The sequence below is a fragment of the Natator depressus genome, chromosome 1, assembly GCF_965152275.1.
Source record: "Natator depressus isolate rNatDep1 chromosome 1, rNatDep2.hap1, whole genome shotgun sequence".
NCBI classification, from domain to species: domain Eukaryota; kingdom Metazoa; phylum Chordata; order Testudines; family Cheloniidae; genus Natator; species Natator depressus.
The window spans coordinates 263,260,199-263,277,960 of NC_134234.1; the positions used below are offsets into that span (position 1 = coordinate 263,260,199).

The 17,762-nt window shown below is 41.3% G+C and overlaps 1 protein-coding gene across 7 annotated transcripts in view; it reads left to right on the top strand.

Annotated features, from left to right (window-relative positions):
• The window catches only part of ANKS1B (ankyrin repeat and sterile alpha motif domain containing 1B), a 749,199-nt gene that overhangs the window by 318,179 nt on the left and 413,258 nt on the right, over positions 1-17,762 (top strand). Inside the window, exon 1 of one of the 7 annotated variants that reach the window (XM_074941838.1) lies at positions 2,050-2,326. The exons of the other annotated variants lie outside the window; for them this stretch is intronic. Within the exon in view, the coding sequence (XP_074797939.1) occupies positions 2,065-2,326 (262 nt within the window). The 5' untranslated portion in view covers positions 2,050-2,064. Of the gene's footprint in view, positions 1-2,049; positions 2,327-17,762 lie in introns of those variants that run through there. 7 annotated transcript variants of the gene reach the window in all.

The window sequence follows — 17,762 nt, forward strand, 5'->3', positions numbered from 1 at the left end:
GCCTCCCCCCCCCGCCCCTCTTCTTTTTGGAGCGGTTAGAGTCATGCAGAAGAGCTAAAGGACGTTAAAATTAATTGCCTGTCAAACAAACTGATTATTTTGTTTTCGGGTACCTTTTTGTGTCTATTTTTAGTTCAATGTAGATACATTTCTAAATGAAACATCATTCTGAAATGAAAAGCTGCCACATTTTGACTTTTTTTGGAAATTCTTTCCTTGGTTTTTTTGGGCAGGGGGGCTGACACTATTTGCTGAATTTGACCTGAATTTTCAAAATGTTTCAGTCAATCTGAAACTGTTTTTCAGCAAATAAACTATTAGATGAAAATTTCTTTGCCCAGCTCTAGTTGTGACTGATCTCCACACAGAGGACTCGAGGGGGGAGGCTCCTAGTACCCTCCATCCTCTCCTGCACCAATCCAGGAGCTGGTCACAATCAAGCCTATGTAAGTAATTATGGTATGCCTATCTAAAGTTTCTGTTTATTGTAACTGAAGGTGGTATATTTTTCACTTTCTGTCCAGGACTATTATGTAATTAAATGGCAAAAAAATCTTTATCATCATATAGTTAAGGTTGCTCAGGGATAGCTTGTGCCCTTCCAGAATGTTGAGTTCAGCAAAATTCAAACCTCAGAAAATATGGAGTTACAGTAAACATTCATGTAACCTTAACTCTGCCCCCCTGGATCTGGCAATAGGAATACTAGGAATTACCTGCCTGCTCTTGAGCTGCATTTTCTGTGTGTGAGTCTTATCTGTATTGAATGGTTTGAATGGGAGAGGATGGAGATTACTTTGAGGTGCATCTGTAAGAAACTGAGAAGTTGTATGGTCAGGCCTAGTGGTTGAAGCAGCAATCATTCCTAGTGGTCTGGCTGGGGACTTGGCCGGGGGTCAGAGCAGGAATCAAGGACAGGCTGGAAAAGGCTGGATCAGGCACAGGCTGGGCTGGAACAGGAGAAGTCTGTCAGAACCACCAAGCGGTGCGGGATCCTCCTGGCAAGGTAGTGACGATGAGCAGACTGGAGTGGCTGCTCTCATTGGGAGCTTATATCCCTGGCCTTGGGGTCACCTGATTAGAACTGTACCTCTGGATTGTCTGAGCCCTGGCTGATTGATGGCGCCCTCAAGTAATCAGGTTGAGTGATGACTCATCAGGCTCAGCAGCACTTATTAGGCTCAGAGAGCACTCATCAGGCTCAGAGATGATTCATTACAGCATCAAAGAGCTGTGGTAGTGATATGAGGAGAGCAGGGTTTGTGCCCTCCTATGTGTGCGAGTAAAGGAAAGAGGAGTATGTTCATTGCTGGGGATGTTGTGAAGGCCAAAAGTGTAACTGGGTTCAAAAAAGAATTAGATAAGTCCATGGAGTCCATCAATGGCTATTAGCCTAGATGGTCAGATGGTCAGAGATGCAACCCCATGCTCTTGGTGTTCCTAAACCTCTGACTGCCAGAAGCTGGAACTGGGTGACTGGGGATGGATCACTCAATAAATTGCCCTGATCTGTTCAGTCTCTCCGAAGCATCTGGTACTGACCCAGCCACTGTTGGAAGACAGAATACTGGGCTAGATGGACCATTGTTCTGACCCAATATGGCTCTCCTTGTGCCTGGCCATGAGGCTAGTCTGTGCGCTCAGGCTAACCTCTTTCAGTCACTTCTCAACTGCCCCTGGCTAGAGATGATGCTATTTGCAGTCAATTATGACTTTGCTTTCAATTTTGCATTTCTATAGTTAGTTAGCCTCCTAGTACTTAGTGTAGTTATAGTCATAGTTTTCCTTTTTTTCTTATCTTTTCTCTCTAAAGTTTTTTTTAAAAAAGACTTTATTTTCCCAGGTTTTTTTTCCTCATTGACGAGCCTTCTTCTAATGGAGCTTGCCTGGTTCACTGGCTTCAAGAAGTGCCTCTCTTGCAAAGAGGCGATCCCTGTCACAGACAAGCACTCCCAGTGCATACTCTGCCACAGAGAAGGACATATTCAACAAAAGTGTTGTTTCTGCCAGCAACTCAGGCCCAGATTTTTTAAGGATAGAGAGCTCACTCAGAAGATCGTCTCCATGGAGGCGGCTCTCCGACCCTCTCCAGAGATCCGCCACAAGTCACCTGGCAGACATGAGTCTTCCCCACAGCCCTCAATGTCTAAAGGCTGTGGGTCGAAGAAACAAGCTGCTGACCCCTCTCAGAAATTGTCGAAAAAGGGAGCAGGAAGTCCGCACAGAGAGCCCCTAGAATCCCTGACACACTTGGTATCCTCGGTACCATCAGCACCAAGACAACCCCAGCTCAGTACCCATGGCTCACGGAAATGTACAACGGCAGGTAACTATTGACAAGCCTACTGACCCGATGGGCACAGGCACTGAGTCGACAAGGACAGGGGGGTGATCTCCCACCTCCATGCAGCCAGTGGCCTGTGTTCCCCACTGCCATGCTGGAGCCTCCACATTTATTTATTGACCAATAACATTTGCAGAATGTTGCAGAATTTTAAAATATTGTGCTCAGATTTTGTTTTTGGTGCAGAATTTTAAAATTTTTGGTGCAGAATTCCATCAAGAGTAGAACATGGATACAATGAAGAAGATCTTAACTTTTTTTTAAAGCTTTCTCCTACAATAATTGGAGAGTTTCGGATCAGATTCTGAAAAGGGCTGCCCGATCTTCATCTCTTAAAAAGAAAACCCACACAAGCAGTTTATTACCAGTTTTGCTAATAGGTAGCTGAGTTTGTTAGTATTAGTCACTAATACTGAGAGAGTTCTGTTTTTTCATAATTGGTAAATGAAAACTAATTTTAGATCCTAATTTCTAGAGCGGAGTGTAGCTCACAGTCTTTCAATTATTTATATGGTTTATTATGTGCATTTGTATTTTCAGCTGAGCGGTGCCTGAACTGTGACAGTTGCAGTCTACACCATGTTATTTATTTTGTTTGAGTGGCTATCTATTGCAGTGGTGGGTGAGTGATCCTTATGTAAAAAAGAGTGAAGAATCAGATCTTTACTTGAAATCAACAGGAGAATTGGCTTCTGCCACAGGGTATACAAATCCCACACTGGTAAGGAAGGAGTTAAGCAGCTGCTCTGGGCCTGGGTGGCTCCAGCCCGCCAAAACTTCAAAGCATACATGTCTTGAAGGAGGAACTCAAAAGGAGTGCAGACCAAGAACAGAGGGTTGAGGTGAGCTACTGAACTACATTCTGAGCTCCTGGGAAGGAGCACTGCAGGGAGTCCAAGTGCTTGAGGTCCCTGGCTGTGGGAACATTGCCAGACTCACAGAGCAGATACTTTTAACACTCAGAAGATCTGAGACTTTACCTTTCCTTTCCGTTACTTAATATCTATTTGATCTCTTGGGAAAGAGGGGACTGGGTAGGAAGTGATCCAAGGAAGCAGCAGTATAGCCTTTCTTGGTGCAGGACTTAGGTACCTGCCACTGGGCCCTGGATGGGAACCCAGTAGAGAAGGTAGGCCTACCAACCCCCAGGAGATGCAGAAGGCAGAAAGCCTACCCCTGTTATGAGGGAATCTGAACAAGAGAAAACCCTGAAGTCAGAAGGATCAAGACCCTCAGTTCCTCAGCCAGGGGAGGCCTGGAGCATCTCACCTGACAGATGGGGCTATCCTTTGCTGGAATCTATGTATACCCCAAAATGGATAGATGTAAATGTGACCTGGCTGGAGGGCGGAGTCACAAGAAGGTCAAACCATTGCAGGCCCAGAGTGGCTGTCCATAGTAGGTGCCTGGAAAGAGGAGAAAAGGAGGACTTGTGGCACCTTGGAGACTAACAAATTTATCTGAGCATAAGCTTTCGTGAGCTACAACTCACTTCATCGGATGCATTCAGTGGAAAATACAGTGGGGAGATTTATATACATAGAGAATATGAAACAATGGGTGTTACCATACACACTGTAACAAGAGTGATCAGGTAAGGTGAGCTATTACCAGCAGGAGAGCGGGGGGGAAGAAACCTTTTATACTGATAATCAAGGTGGGCCATTTCCAGCAGTTGAGAAGAACGTCTGAGGAACAGTGGGGCGGGGCGGGGAGGGAAGGATAAACATGGGGAAATAGTTTTACTTTGTGTAATGTCACATCCACTCCCAGTCTTTATTCAAGCCTAAGTTAATTGTATCCAGTTTGCAAATTAATTCCAGTTCAGCAGTCTCTCGCTGGAGTCTGTTTTTGAAGTCTTTTTGTTGAAGAATTGCCACTTTGAGGTCTGTAATCGAGTGACCAAAGAGATTGAAGTGTTCTCCAACTGGTTTTTGAATGTTATAATTCTTGACGTCTGATTTGTGTCCATTTATTCTTTTACGTAGAGACTGTCCAGTTTGCCCAGTGTACATGGCAGAGGGGTATTGCTGGCACATGATGGCATATATCACATTGGTAGATGTGCAGGTGAACGAGCCTCTGATAGTGTGGCTGATGTGATTAGGCCCTATGATGTTGTCCCCTGAATAGATATGTGGACACAGTTGGCAATGGGCTTTGTTGCAAGAATAGGTTCCTGGGTTAGTGGTTCTGTTGTGTGGTGTGTGGTTGCTGGTGAGTATTTGCTTCAGGTTGGGGAGCTGTCTGTGAGCAAGGACTGGCCTGTCTCCCAAGATCTGTGAGAGTGATGGGTCGTCCTTCAGGATAGGTTGTAGATCTTTGATGATGCGTTGGAGAGGTTTTAGTTGGGGGCTGAAGGTGACGGCTAGTGGCATTCTGTTATTTTCTTTGTTGGGCCTGTCCTGTAGTAGGTAACTTCTAGGTACTCTTCTGGCTCTGTCAATCTGTTTCTTCACTTCAGCAGGTGGGTATTGTAGTTGTAAGAATGCTTGATAGAGATCTTGTAGGTGTTTGTCTCTGTCTGAGAGGTTGGAGCAAATGCGGTTGTATCGTAGAGCTTGGCTGTAGACAATGGACCGTGTGGTGTGGTCTGGGTGAAAGCTGGAGGCATGTAGGTAGGAATAGCGGTCAGTAGGTTTCCGGTGTAGGGTGGTGTTTATGTGACCATCGCTTATTAGCACCATAGTATCCAGGAAGTGGATCTCTTGTGTGGAGTGGTCCAGGCTGAGGTTGATGGTGGGATGGAAATTGTTGAAATCACGGTGGAATTCCTCAAGGGCTTCTTTTCCATGGGTCCAGATGATTAAGATGTCATCAATATAGCGCAAGTAGAGTAGGGGCATTAGGGGACGAGAGCTGAGGAAGCGTTGTTCTAAGTCAGTCATAAAAATGTTGGCATACTGTGGGGCCATGCAGGTACCCATAGCAGTGCCACTGTTTTGAAGGTATACATTGTCCCCAAATGTGAAATAATTATGGGTGAGGACAAAGTCACAAAGTTCAGCCACCAGGTGTGCCGTGACATTATCGGGGATACTGTTCCTGACGGCTTGTAGTCCATCTTTGTGTGGAATGTTGGTGTAGAGGGCTTCTACATCCATAGTGGCCAGGATGGTGTTTTCAGGAAGATCACCGATGGATTGTAGTTTCCTCAGGAAGTCAGTGGTGTCTCAAAGGTAGCTGGGAGTGCTGGTAGCATAGGGCCTGAGGAAGGAGTCTACATAGCCAGAGAATCCTGCTGTCAGGGTGCCAATGCCTGAGATGATGGGGCGCCCAGGATTTCCAGGTTTATGGATCTTGGGTAGCAGATAGAATACCCCTGGTCCAGGTTCCGGGAGTGTGTCTGTGCAGATTTGTTCTTGTGCTTTTTCAGGGAGTTTCTTGAGCAAATTCTGTAGTTTCTTTTGGTAACCCTCAGTGGGATCAGAAGGTAATGGCTTGTAGAAAGTGGTGTTGGAGAGCTGCCTAGCAGCCTCTTGTTCATATTCCGACCTATTCATGATGACGACAGCACCTCCTTTGTCAGCCTTTTTGATTATGATGTCAGAGTTGTTTCTGAGGCTGTGGATGGCTTTGTGTTCTGCATGGCTGAGGTTATGGGGCAAGTGATGCTGCTTTTCCACAATTTCAGCCCGTGCATGTTGGCGGAAGCACTCTATGTACAAGTCCAGTCTGTTGTTTCGACCTTCAGGAGGAGTCCACCCAGAATCCTTCTTTTTGTAGTCTTGGTAGGAAGGTCTCTGTGGGTCAGTATGTTGTTCAGAGGTGTGTTGGAAATATTCCTTGAGTCGGAGACATCGAAAATAGGATTCTAGGTCACCACAGAACTGTATCATGTTCGTGGGGGCGGAGGGGCAGAAGGAGAGGCCCCGAGATAGGACAGATTCTTCTGCTGGACTAAGAGTATAGTTGGATAGATTAACAGTATTGCTGGGTGGGTTGAGGGAACCACTGTTGTGGCCCCTTGTGGCATGTAGTAGTTTAGATAGTTTAGTGTCCTTTTTCTTTTGTAGATAAGTGTGTGTTGTAAATGGCTTGTCTAGTTTTTGTGAAGTCCAGCCACGAGGAAGTTTGTGTGGAAGGTTGGTATTTTATGAGAGTATCCTGTTTTGAGAGCTCAGTCTTAATCTTTCCCTGTTTGCTGTAGAGGATGTTGTTCAGGTGGTTCCACAGTTCTTTGAGAGTGTGTGGCACAAGCTGTCAGCATAGTCTGTGTGGTATGTAGATTCTACACCTGTGCCCCGCCACAAGGGTGCACCTGCAGTGAGTGAACACCTTCACACCTCACTAAAGCTTCAATATGGATGGCAGGATCTGATCTCGAAATGTTTTATAATATGATTATTCTGTATGCTGTATTTTGTTAAGACTGAGGATATTCTCTGAAAAAAATAAGTGTGAATTGTAGCTTATTGAAGAAATTGATGCATTTTGGAAATATATATATTTATAAATATATATTTTATATATATTTAATAAAATATAATAATATATTTAATAAATAAAAATAAATAAAAAAAATAAATAAAAATAATAAATATAATAATATATTTAATATATATATAAAATAATATAAAATATATATTTTATAAATATAAATATATATATATATAAATTGTTTAGTATTAGTTCTTTTTCAGCTTTATTGGTTTAAAAATGCTTAACAAAAATTAATGGACAGTTCCTCTGATCTTTTCAATAATTTTGTGGTAAATGTAATCACCAATAAGATAAATACTTCTCATTTTGAATGGACTTCCATACAGTGATATTACTTTTTCATTTTTTTATAGTCAGCCTCATAACATTGGAACTGGGTTGCCTAAGCAACCAGAAAAACTCAAGGTTAGGGTTGCCTTTTTGCTACCTTGTATAATCTAAGCAGATATACTCTATGTGATGTGGCTATGTAAATTAACCAGGGTTTGTCTACACATACAGTACTGTAAAATGTCTGGAAATATAAGAATTCTACAAAACACCTTTCTAATATAATGATAATACTTAGCTTTTTTCATCCATAATTCTCAGAGAAATTTACAAAATAAGATAAGTAAAGGAAGACTGATGAGAGGGACCTGTTAAGTCTTCAAATAGGTTAAGGGCTGCTATAAAGAGGATGGGGATCAATTGTTCTCTATTTCCACTAAAGGTAGGACAAGAAAGTAATGGGTTTAATCTTCATCAAGGAAGATTTAGGATAGATATTAGAAGAAACTTTGTAACTACAAGGGTTGTTAAACTCTGGAATAAGCTTCCAAGGGAGGTTGAGGAATTCCCGTCACTGAAGGTTTTTAAGAACAGGTTGGACAAACACCTGTCAGGGATGTCTAGGTTTACTTGGTCCTGCCTCAGCACAGGGGGCTGGACTTAATTACATCTCAAGGTCCCTTCCAGCCCAACATTTCTGTGATTCTATGATCATTAACCCCATTTGACAGAAGGGAAAACTGAAGCACAGACAGGTGAAGTGATCTGCCCAAGGTCACATAGCAGGTCAGTGGCAGAACCAGGAATAGGGCAAGTTTTCTTACTCCAAGTTCACTGTCCTGTTTATTAGTCCATGCTGCCTCCTCATGCTGTCTAAAATGAAAATGTTGACCCATCTATCTTACTCTTCACATGAATCACAGCCATTTATGTCTAAACTTATACCAATCCTTATAGGAGGACAGATTACAGTTAAAGTGATCTCAATCACTTTCTCAAATGGTCACAATTAGAGCTGGTTTAAAACTTTCCAACAATTGGCTAGATGTATTCTTTGATGGTGGAGGAGGGCTGGGTTTGCTTTCCTCTGAAGCATCAGAGATTGTCCACAGCTGGAGATGGGACACCAGACAGGGTGGACCAGTGTTCTGAGATGGTACAGAGAATCCGCTTTTCAGATGCTTGTTTGGTGTGTCCTGGTCACATGCTAAAGGTCATATTGGTTGCCGTATTTGGGACTGGGAAGGAATTTCTCTCCAGATCAGATTGTCAGGGAAGTTGCGGGAGGGCAGGGGTGTTTGTTGCCTTCTGTAGCATGGGACATGATTCACATGCTGGGATCATCGGGGCATATCTCATCTAATCAATTCCCTCTGATTGCATAAGACATCCGTGGCACCTTGGTGACATGCAGTTTAATGTCCTGAGAGCTGCTCATGAGGATGAAATACTTTGGTCTAACTAAAGTCTTTGGGCTTGGTATTGGGGTATCTTGGTGAAATTTAATTCCTTGAGTGGTGGCTTTCCCTCATTTAGGGGCAGCTATCATGCCCAACAGCTTCAGTGAGGTGGTGTTATTGCCCATAGAGCACAGACATGCTTGTTGGGAGTTGCCGAGCCTCCAGCATAATGTGAATATGCTTATATGGCATCTGAGATCAATCAGTGCTCCCTAAATGCAGTCTCAAGCAAATAATCATATTCTTAGCAGTTACAGCATTCGTGAGAGGGAATACATACAAGTCTGGTGTCTGTCAGAAAATAGATGCATATTTAGGGCACATACACATGTGTCCATGTGTGCATTAGGGTGGGGGCGTTATGTAAATGTCCTCATAGGATACGGAGGACTGAATCTTTCTACTATCAAACAATATTTTAAATATATTAAAGTTGTATGAAATAGTAGTTTCCTATTTCTATTTTCTACCTACAACAAAAGTTCACTGATATAGAATCAGAAATTGTACCATATTTGCAATATGCACACAATATGCATAGTGTGCCAAATACTGTCCTTAGTAGCATGCAATACGATTTTATTTAGCATTCAGTTAGATTGTATTTATGTAACTGTCTATAATTGTTCCATTTTACAAATTGGAAAATTGAAACAGAAATTAAGTAGGTTAACTAGATCATGCTACAACAGTATGTGAGTTAGTCACTTAGGTGGTGTTTAGTTTTTGTCTTTGATGTTATTCCATAGCATTGTTTACATTTAGATTGTCCTATTTACATGAGAGAAATCAATATCTACCTCTGAGCAAACATTTGTTTGAAATGGCCTTTCTTTTTAGCGAAATATGCTTAACGTTATTTTACAGAGTACTGAGCACCATTAACAATTTTTTTAAATAAACTGAAAGCCTAAGCTCTGATATTGGAATTCAGTGAAGTCAGTCAGGCTCTGTGCAGATGGTGCAATGCACTTGTACACAGTTAACTGTAGGATCAAGAGCCTTAGATTTGCAGAGAACATCGATCTTTCTCTAATTTTACATATATATTAGCTATATAGTTGAGGCCCTCTACATGGTTAAATATATTCCTTGAATTAACACCCCTTGTATTATAATCTGAAAAATTGACTAATGATATGATAAAAAGATACATTTTCTGGCATATATACACACACACACACACACACAAGGGGAAAGTGGAAGTGTCAACCCTAACACTGCATTTGACTTACTTTGAGTGCTTAATTTCTCATCTTTACTATTATAGCAAATTATTTCATGCAATTTTTTACATTAAATTGATTTTTTTTCTTCTTGTTTATATTTCCCATAAAGCTATATGGGAGGACAATATTTTACAAAAGTGTAAAAATGGAGGCATCATGGAGGTGTATTAGAATGAGGAAGTTTAGAAAATGAGGGGGGAGGGAAGAAATGGGAGGTTTTAGCTCTTATGATAGTGGAGAAATCCTTCCAAATATGACCTAATGTAAACCAATGCAGAGTTCTCTTTTGGAATATTCAGATAGGCAGCCTGAAACAATCGGCTCAATCCCCTGAGTTTACAGTAGACACTGCTGTAAGGAGGAGGTTGCTTTAAACCACCTTTTTGCTCTCCTTATCTTGGACCAGCCATGAACTAAAATTGCCCTTAGTGTAACATAGGCAGCTATATGGATGCTCTAAACTATGCTACAGCAAGAAGCTCTGCAGGCCAAGGATGAGGACTTCAATAGCTCAGACATAGGTGAGAGGTTTATCACAGAGTGGGTGGGTGAGATTCTGTGGCCTGCATTGTGCAGGAGGTCAGACTAGATAATCATAATGGTACCTTCTGACCTTAATATCTATGAATCAGTTAGAGTAATGTGAGCTCTGCCCTACTACCTCCTATCTCTGCCATGCCTCCTCCCTAGTCCCAAAATACTCCCTACATGAGTAGCATTCTCTGTGCTGGCTTTGCACCCATAGATTCCTTTGTGTCAGGGAAATACTCAGCTACTCCCATAGGGCAGCTCCCATAGGGCTGTTTTCAGTTGCTAAACATGAGCTAAGAGCTCATTATAGTAATTCTAGAAAATGTGTGAGCCAACCCATATTGAAGCACTTACATGAGAGGAAAGTGATCAGGAACAGTCAGCATGGATTCACCAAGGGAAGGTCATGCCTGACTAATCTAATCGCCTTTTATGATGAGATTACTGGTTCTGTGGATGAAGGGAAAGCAGTGGATGTATTGTTTCTTGACTTTAGCAAAGCTTTTGACACTGTCTCCCACAGTATTCTTGTCAGCAAGTTAAGGAAGTATGGGCTAGATGAATGCACTATAAGGTGGGTAGAAAGCTGGCTAGATTGTCGGGCTCAACGGGTAGTGATAAATGGCTCCATGTCTAGTTGGCAGCCGGTGTCAAGTGGAGTGCCCCAGGGGTCGGTCCTGGGGCCGGTTTTGTTCAATATCTTCATAAATGATCTGGAGGATGGTGTGGATTGCACTCTCAGCAAATTTGCGGATGATATTAAACTGGGAGGAGTGGTAGATACGCTGGAGGGCAGAGATAGGATACAGAAGGACCTAGACAAATTGGAGGATTGGGCCAAAAGAAATCTGATGAGGTTCAATAAGGATAAGTGCAGGGTCCTGCACTTAGGATGGAAGAATCCAATGCACCGCTACAGACTAGGGACCGAATGGCTAGGCAGCAGTTCTGCGGAAAAGGACCTAGGGGTGACAGTGGACGAGAAGCTGGATATGAGTCAACAGTGTGCCCTTGTTGCCAAGAAGGCCAATGGCATTTTGGGATGTATAAGTAGGGGCATAGCGAGCAGATCGAGGGACGTGATCGTTCCCCTCTATTCGACACTGGTGAGACCTCATCTGGAGTACTGTGTCCAGTTTTGGGCCCCACACTACAAGAAGGATGTGGATAAATTGGAGAGAGTCCAGCGAAGGGCAACAAAAATGATTAGGGGTCTAGAGCACATGACTTATGAGGAGAGGCTGAGGGAGCTGGGATTGTTTAGTCTGCAGAAGAGAAGAATGAGGGGGGATTTGATAGCTGCTTTCAACTACCTGAAAGGGGGTTCCAAAGAGGATGGCTCTAGACTGTTCTCAATGGTAGCAGATGACAGAACGAGGAGTAATGGTCTCAAGTTGCAATGGGGGAGGTTTAGATTGGATATTAGGAAAAACTTTTTCACTAAGAGGGTGGTGAAATACTGGAATGCATTACCTAGGGAGGTGGTAGAATCTCCTTCCTTAGAGGTTTTTAAGGTCAGGCTTGACAAAGCCCTGGCTGGGATGATTTAACTGGGAATTGGTCCTGCTTCGAGCAGGGGGTTGGACTAGATGACCTTCTGGGGTCCCTTCCAACCCTGATATTCTATGATTCTATGATTCTATGATATTCACTTTTGTGACCATTGTAGCCTGGAGGGGGCCTCACTGAGATTGCTCAATCAGGGCAAACTGCAAAGAATCAGGCAGATGGTCCCCCAAACTGATGATTATTCTAATAAATAGATTCACCAAGCCAGCAACAAAACAGCTTCTTGCAATACCTTACTGGTTACCCAGAAGCCAAAAACACAGCTCCCTTAAAGCAATCCAGCCTTGGGCTCCCACCCAGACAGTGAAGTCAAATATGATGAGCATTACTGAAAATCTTGTTCAGCATATATAAAATTCTACCAATCCCAAGGGATCAGACACATTACCTACCAAATAAATGAATATTTCAAATCTTACCCAAATACTCACTTATAGCCAATCCTTATTAATTAATCTAAGATTTATTTTAAAAGAAAAGAGTATTATGATTAAAAGATTGTTATACATACAGATATGAATGAAGTTTTTAGGTCAGTTTCATAATAGAGATGGTGAGCAGCTGAGTTGCAAAACATTCTTTCCAGAATCAGTTCTCCAAATAGGTAGTCCATATAGAGTTTGTTCAAATTCTTCCATGATAATCCAAACTGGAGCTGGAGACCTCAGTCTTGCGACTCATTTTTCCCCTGACCAAGTTTAAGCAGATCTTAGATACAGGATTCTTTTATAGATTTCTGGCAGCTATCCATAGCCTCTTGATAGCCAGGATTCCTTGGGTGAAGCATTGCGGCTTTGAAGTAAAACCTCCTATTTCCTATGCATACGCAGGTAATTAATTGCATTCATCAGCATAAGGTAATTATCCATTAAGCAGTTCATAGGCAGTTTACTACAAACTTCAAAGAGAAATATAGACAATGACATTATTACACCCAAGTTCCAATTAAATGTTAATATCCCCTTTTGATCTCTGAATCAGTAGAATATAGTAACAGACAGGAACCGTCTGGTTTCGTTGTTAACCTCTAACAAGGTATAGGTAAACACAGACCAATATAGTCACTATCTTCTTCCACTTCTCTAACAATACAAGTCTACATTTCAAAGCTCTAGAGTCTAACATGGCTTTAGGTTTCAGAGTGGTTAGTCCATATCCGCAAAAAACAACGAGGAGTCCTTGTGGCACCTTAGAGACTAACAGATTTATTTGGGCATAAGCTTCCGTGGGCTAAAACCCACTTCATCAGATGCATGGAGTGAAAAATACAGTAAGCAGTATAAATATTATAGCACATGAAAAGATGGGAGTTGCCTTGATTGCATGGTCTCGTTAGCATTAAAAAAGTATTTTCCCTCTCTTGATATTCACACCCTTCTTGTCAACTGTTGAGAATAGGCCACTTCCACTGTAATTGAATTGGCCTCTTTAGCACTGACCCCCCCCACACACACACACACACTTGGTAAGGCAACTCCCATCTTTTCATGTGCTGTAATATTTATATTGCTTACTGTATTTTTCACTCCATGCATCTGATGAAGTGGGTTTTAGCCCACAAAAGCTTATACACAAATAAATTTGTTAGTCTCTAAGGTGCCACAAGGACTCCTCTTTGTTTTAACATGGCTTTGTTAGCTGTTTATAAGGAATGGCCTTAATTACCATTTCTATACTTTTCTAATATGTCTTTAAAGGTTGAATTTGGGTCATTTAGCCTGCTGGTTGCTTAACCCTTTCTGGCTCAGTGTGACAACTTAAATTTGAGTTAATTGTGTATTCTTTTGATGTAATTTAAATATCAAGATTACTGAAAATACTGAATCAATGATTTAAATGAGACTCCTGAAGGAGGTAGGGTACTACTGAATGGGAGTAAGGGTGGCAGATTATGACCCAAGGTGATCAAAACATTTGACAACCAGTGGTTTTTCCTTTGTACACGTGTTATAAAATAAATATTAATTTTAAATTAAAATGTATTCTGCACATTTAGAAGAGGCACTCCTTCCAGAGGGCCTGATCCTGCTAACAGTTGTACAGGTGTAACTTCACTCACCTGAGTTGTTCCACTGGAATTAATTTGGCTACTTGTATGCATAAAATTACAGCATGTGTAATTGTATGCTGGCTTGGTCCCTATGCAGGAGATAGGTCGAAATGCAATGTTTTCTCTTAAAAGACTTAACTAAACCATTTTTTCTACTTTTAATACTTTTGAAAACAGCAATGATTACCATAAGAAAAATGCTGCCTGTTTCTGAGGTAATTACAAGGATATGGAATTGACAACAAAATTAGTGCTCTTAGTTTTTATCACGTTATTAGCATCTTCTACATGCAGACTGAATAAATCTATTTTGTGCTGCTGCTCGCTAATTAGAAATATTAATATATTTACTGCAGGGAAAAATACTGATTGGTCATAAATAAACCCCATTAAAATGATTATCAGTAGTCAAATATAAACATCTAAGCAGATTGGATATAACAGATGTATTTAGTTCCTGTTGTCTGAAAGTTTAACAGATTACATCCTAATCAGTGTTAGTCAAGGGTTTTGTTTCTGAGCAGTTTCATTTTATAGTCTGTTTTATAAAAAACTGTGTACATTTACAACACTACATTAATTATAATAAATAGGCAGAAGCCTGTGAAGAACTTTTCCATGCTATTAGTATACAGATGTTTACAGAATGGTAACCTGACATTTCCAAAATCTAAACGCTTAAACTACCATATAGCCAATGCAGAAAAACAATGCTAGATAATTCTGACAGTTATAATTGCTTATTGCTAGAAAGAAGTAAGTTGGATCTAAAAATACTTTGCTCTACAGCACTTTGACAATCCATTTTATTTACTAATTATTGAGAAGTAATGTAACCAATATTAAACTGTGAAAGATGGTTAATATGTATAGCAAAAGTAATAATTATAAATATTAAAGCAGTTTGTCATATAAAGAAACTGATCCTCTTTAAACTTTTTAACAGGAGATTAAGGGCCTGATCCAGAGCCAGTCAGGAGAGTGTCCATTTTCTTCATTGGGTTTTGGATCAAGGCCTAAGTGAAAATGTTTAACTTCAGTGCATTTATCAGCATTTGAAGTTTTCTCAAAAGTAGAATTATAAAATCACTGTTTATACACACATTCACCATCTCTCACCACTATTCATATCATCCCAAACTCATTGTCCCAAAAGTGTGATAGCACACTCTCATGTATTCCTTCAATTCCCTTTTCTGTGTTCCTGCAACAATCACAATGCAGACCCTTTTACCTGTGTTCTATGTTCTCTGCCCCATCACAGTAGAAGTGCTATTTTTTCATTGCATTTTGGGCCTTGCATTCCCATAGAGGGCCTGGACAATTTGGCTCAAGGAGAATATCGGGCACCATCTGTCTCTGATTTAGTTTCATTGTGTTATCTGAAGAGTAAAGACATCTGTCTTTTTAAAAAGAAAAGGAGTACTTGTGACACCTTAGAGACTAACCAATTTATTTGAGCATAAGCTTTCGTGAGCTACAGCTCACTTCATCGGATGCATACTGTGGAAAATACAGAAGATGTTTTTATACACACAGACCATGAAAAAATGGGTGTTTATCACTACAAAAGGTTTTCTCTCCCCCGACCCCACTCTCCTGCTGGTAATAGCTTATCTAAAGTGATCACTCTCTCTTACAATGTGTATGATGATCAAGGTGGCCCATTTCCAGCACAAATCCAGGGTTTAACAAGAACGTCTGAGGAACAGTGGGGGGGAGGGGGGGGAAGGAATAAACAAGGGGAAATAGGTTTCAGAGTAACAGCCGTGTTAGTCTGTATTCGCAAAAAGAAAAGGAGTACTTGTGGCACCTTAGAGACTAACCAATTTATTTGAGCATAAGCTTTCGTGAGCTGAAGTGAGCTGCAGCTCACGAAAGCTTATGCTCAAATAAATTGGTTAGTCTCTAAGGTGCCACAAGTACTCCTTTTCTTTTCAAGGGGAAATAGGTTACCGTGCATAATGACTTAACCACTCCCAGTCTCTATTCAAGCCTAAGTTAATTATATCCAATTTGCAAATGAATTCCAATTCAACAGTCTCTCGTTGGAGTCCGTTTCTGAAGTTTTTCTGTTGTAATATCGCAACTTTCATGTCTGTAATCGTGTGACCAGAGAGATTGAAGTGTTCTCCGACTGGTTTATGAATGTTACAATTCTTGACATCTGATTTGTGTCCATTTATTCTTTTACGTAGAGACTGTCCAGTTTGCACAGTGTACATGGCAGAGGGGCATTGCTGGCACATGATGGCATATATCACATTGGTGGATGTGCAGGTGAACGAGCCTCTGATAGTGTGGCTGATGTTATTAGGCCCTGTGGTGGTGTCCCCTGAATAGATATGTGGGCACAGTTGGCAACGGGCTTTGTTGCAAGGATAGGTTCCTGGGTTAGTGGTTCTGTTGTGTGGTATGTGGTTGCTGGTGAGTATTCGCTTCAGGTTGGGGGTCTGTCTGTGAGCAAGGACTGGCCTGTCTCCCAAGATTTGTGAGAGTGATGGGGCATCCTTCAGGATAGGTTGTAGATCCTTAATAATGCGTTGGAGGGGTTTTAGTTGGGGGCTGAAGGTGACGGCTAGTGGCGTTCTGTTATTTTCTTTGTTAGGCCTCTCCTGTAGTAGGTTACTTCTGGTAACTCTTCTGGCTCTGTCAATCTGTTTCTTCACTTCCGCAGGTGGGTATTGTAGGTGTTTGTCTCTGTCTGAGGGGTTGGAGCAAATGCGGTTGTATCGCAGAGCTTGGCTGTAGACAATGGATCGTGTGGTGTGGTCAGGGTGAAAGCTGGAGGCATGTAGGTAGGAATAGCGGTCAGAAGGTTTCCGGTATAGGGTGGTGTTTATGTGACCATCGTTTATTAGCACTGTAGTGTCCAGGAAGTGGATCTCTTGTGTGGACTGGACCAGGCTGAGGTTGATGGTGGGATGGAAATTGTTGAAATCATGGTGGAATTCCTCAAGGGCTTCTTTTCCATGGGTCCAGATGATGAAGATGTCATCAATATAGTGCAAGTAGAGTAGGGGCATTAGGGGACAAGAGCTGAGGAAGGAGAGTGTAAGGAGAGTGATCACTTTAGATAAGCTATTACCAACAGGAGAGTGGTTTTTTGGGGGGGAGGGAAACCTGGATTTGTGCTGGAAATGGCCCACCTTGATTATCATACACATTGTAAGGAGAGTGATCACTTTAGATAAGCTATTACCAGCAGGAGAGTGGAGTGGGGGGAGAGAAAACCTTTTGTAGTGATAAACACCCATTTTTTCATGGTCTGTGTGTATAAAAACATCTTCTGTATTTTCCACAGTATGCATCCGATGAAGTGAGCTGTAGCTCACGAAAGCTTATGCTAAAATAAATTGGTTAGTCTCTAAGGTGCCACAAGTACTCCTTTTCTTTTTGCGAATACAGACTAACACGGCTGTTACTCTGAAACCTGTCTTTTTAAAGTAAGTATATCCAAATGAAAAGAAAAATGTATATTGTCTGCACACTTTAATTTCACCCCATTTAAGGGACACTTTTTTGAATAATTATATTTCTGTCTGAAATATGTATATCTACTATATTTACAAGTAACACTTATTACTAAAACTGAAAGGAGTTAGAAAAAACATTTTTCTAACTTCTCAGTTCACTTTGTACATTCAACAGTATTTTGTGTATTAATTGCAGAGTTTTCATTTTATAATCAATTTCTTGCAGGCAAAAATGACTCTTACAAACATCAGCATGGGAGCAGAAAAAGTCTTTAAACATTTTTAAAGGAATTTTAGCACTCATGGCTAAATCTTCAGCTGATGTTATTTATACCAACTTAGGGCCTGGCCCATTATTTTTGGAAGAAGATACTACCTACCTCTTATATA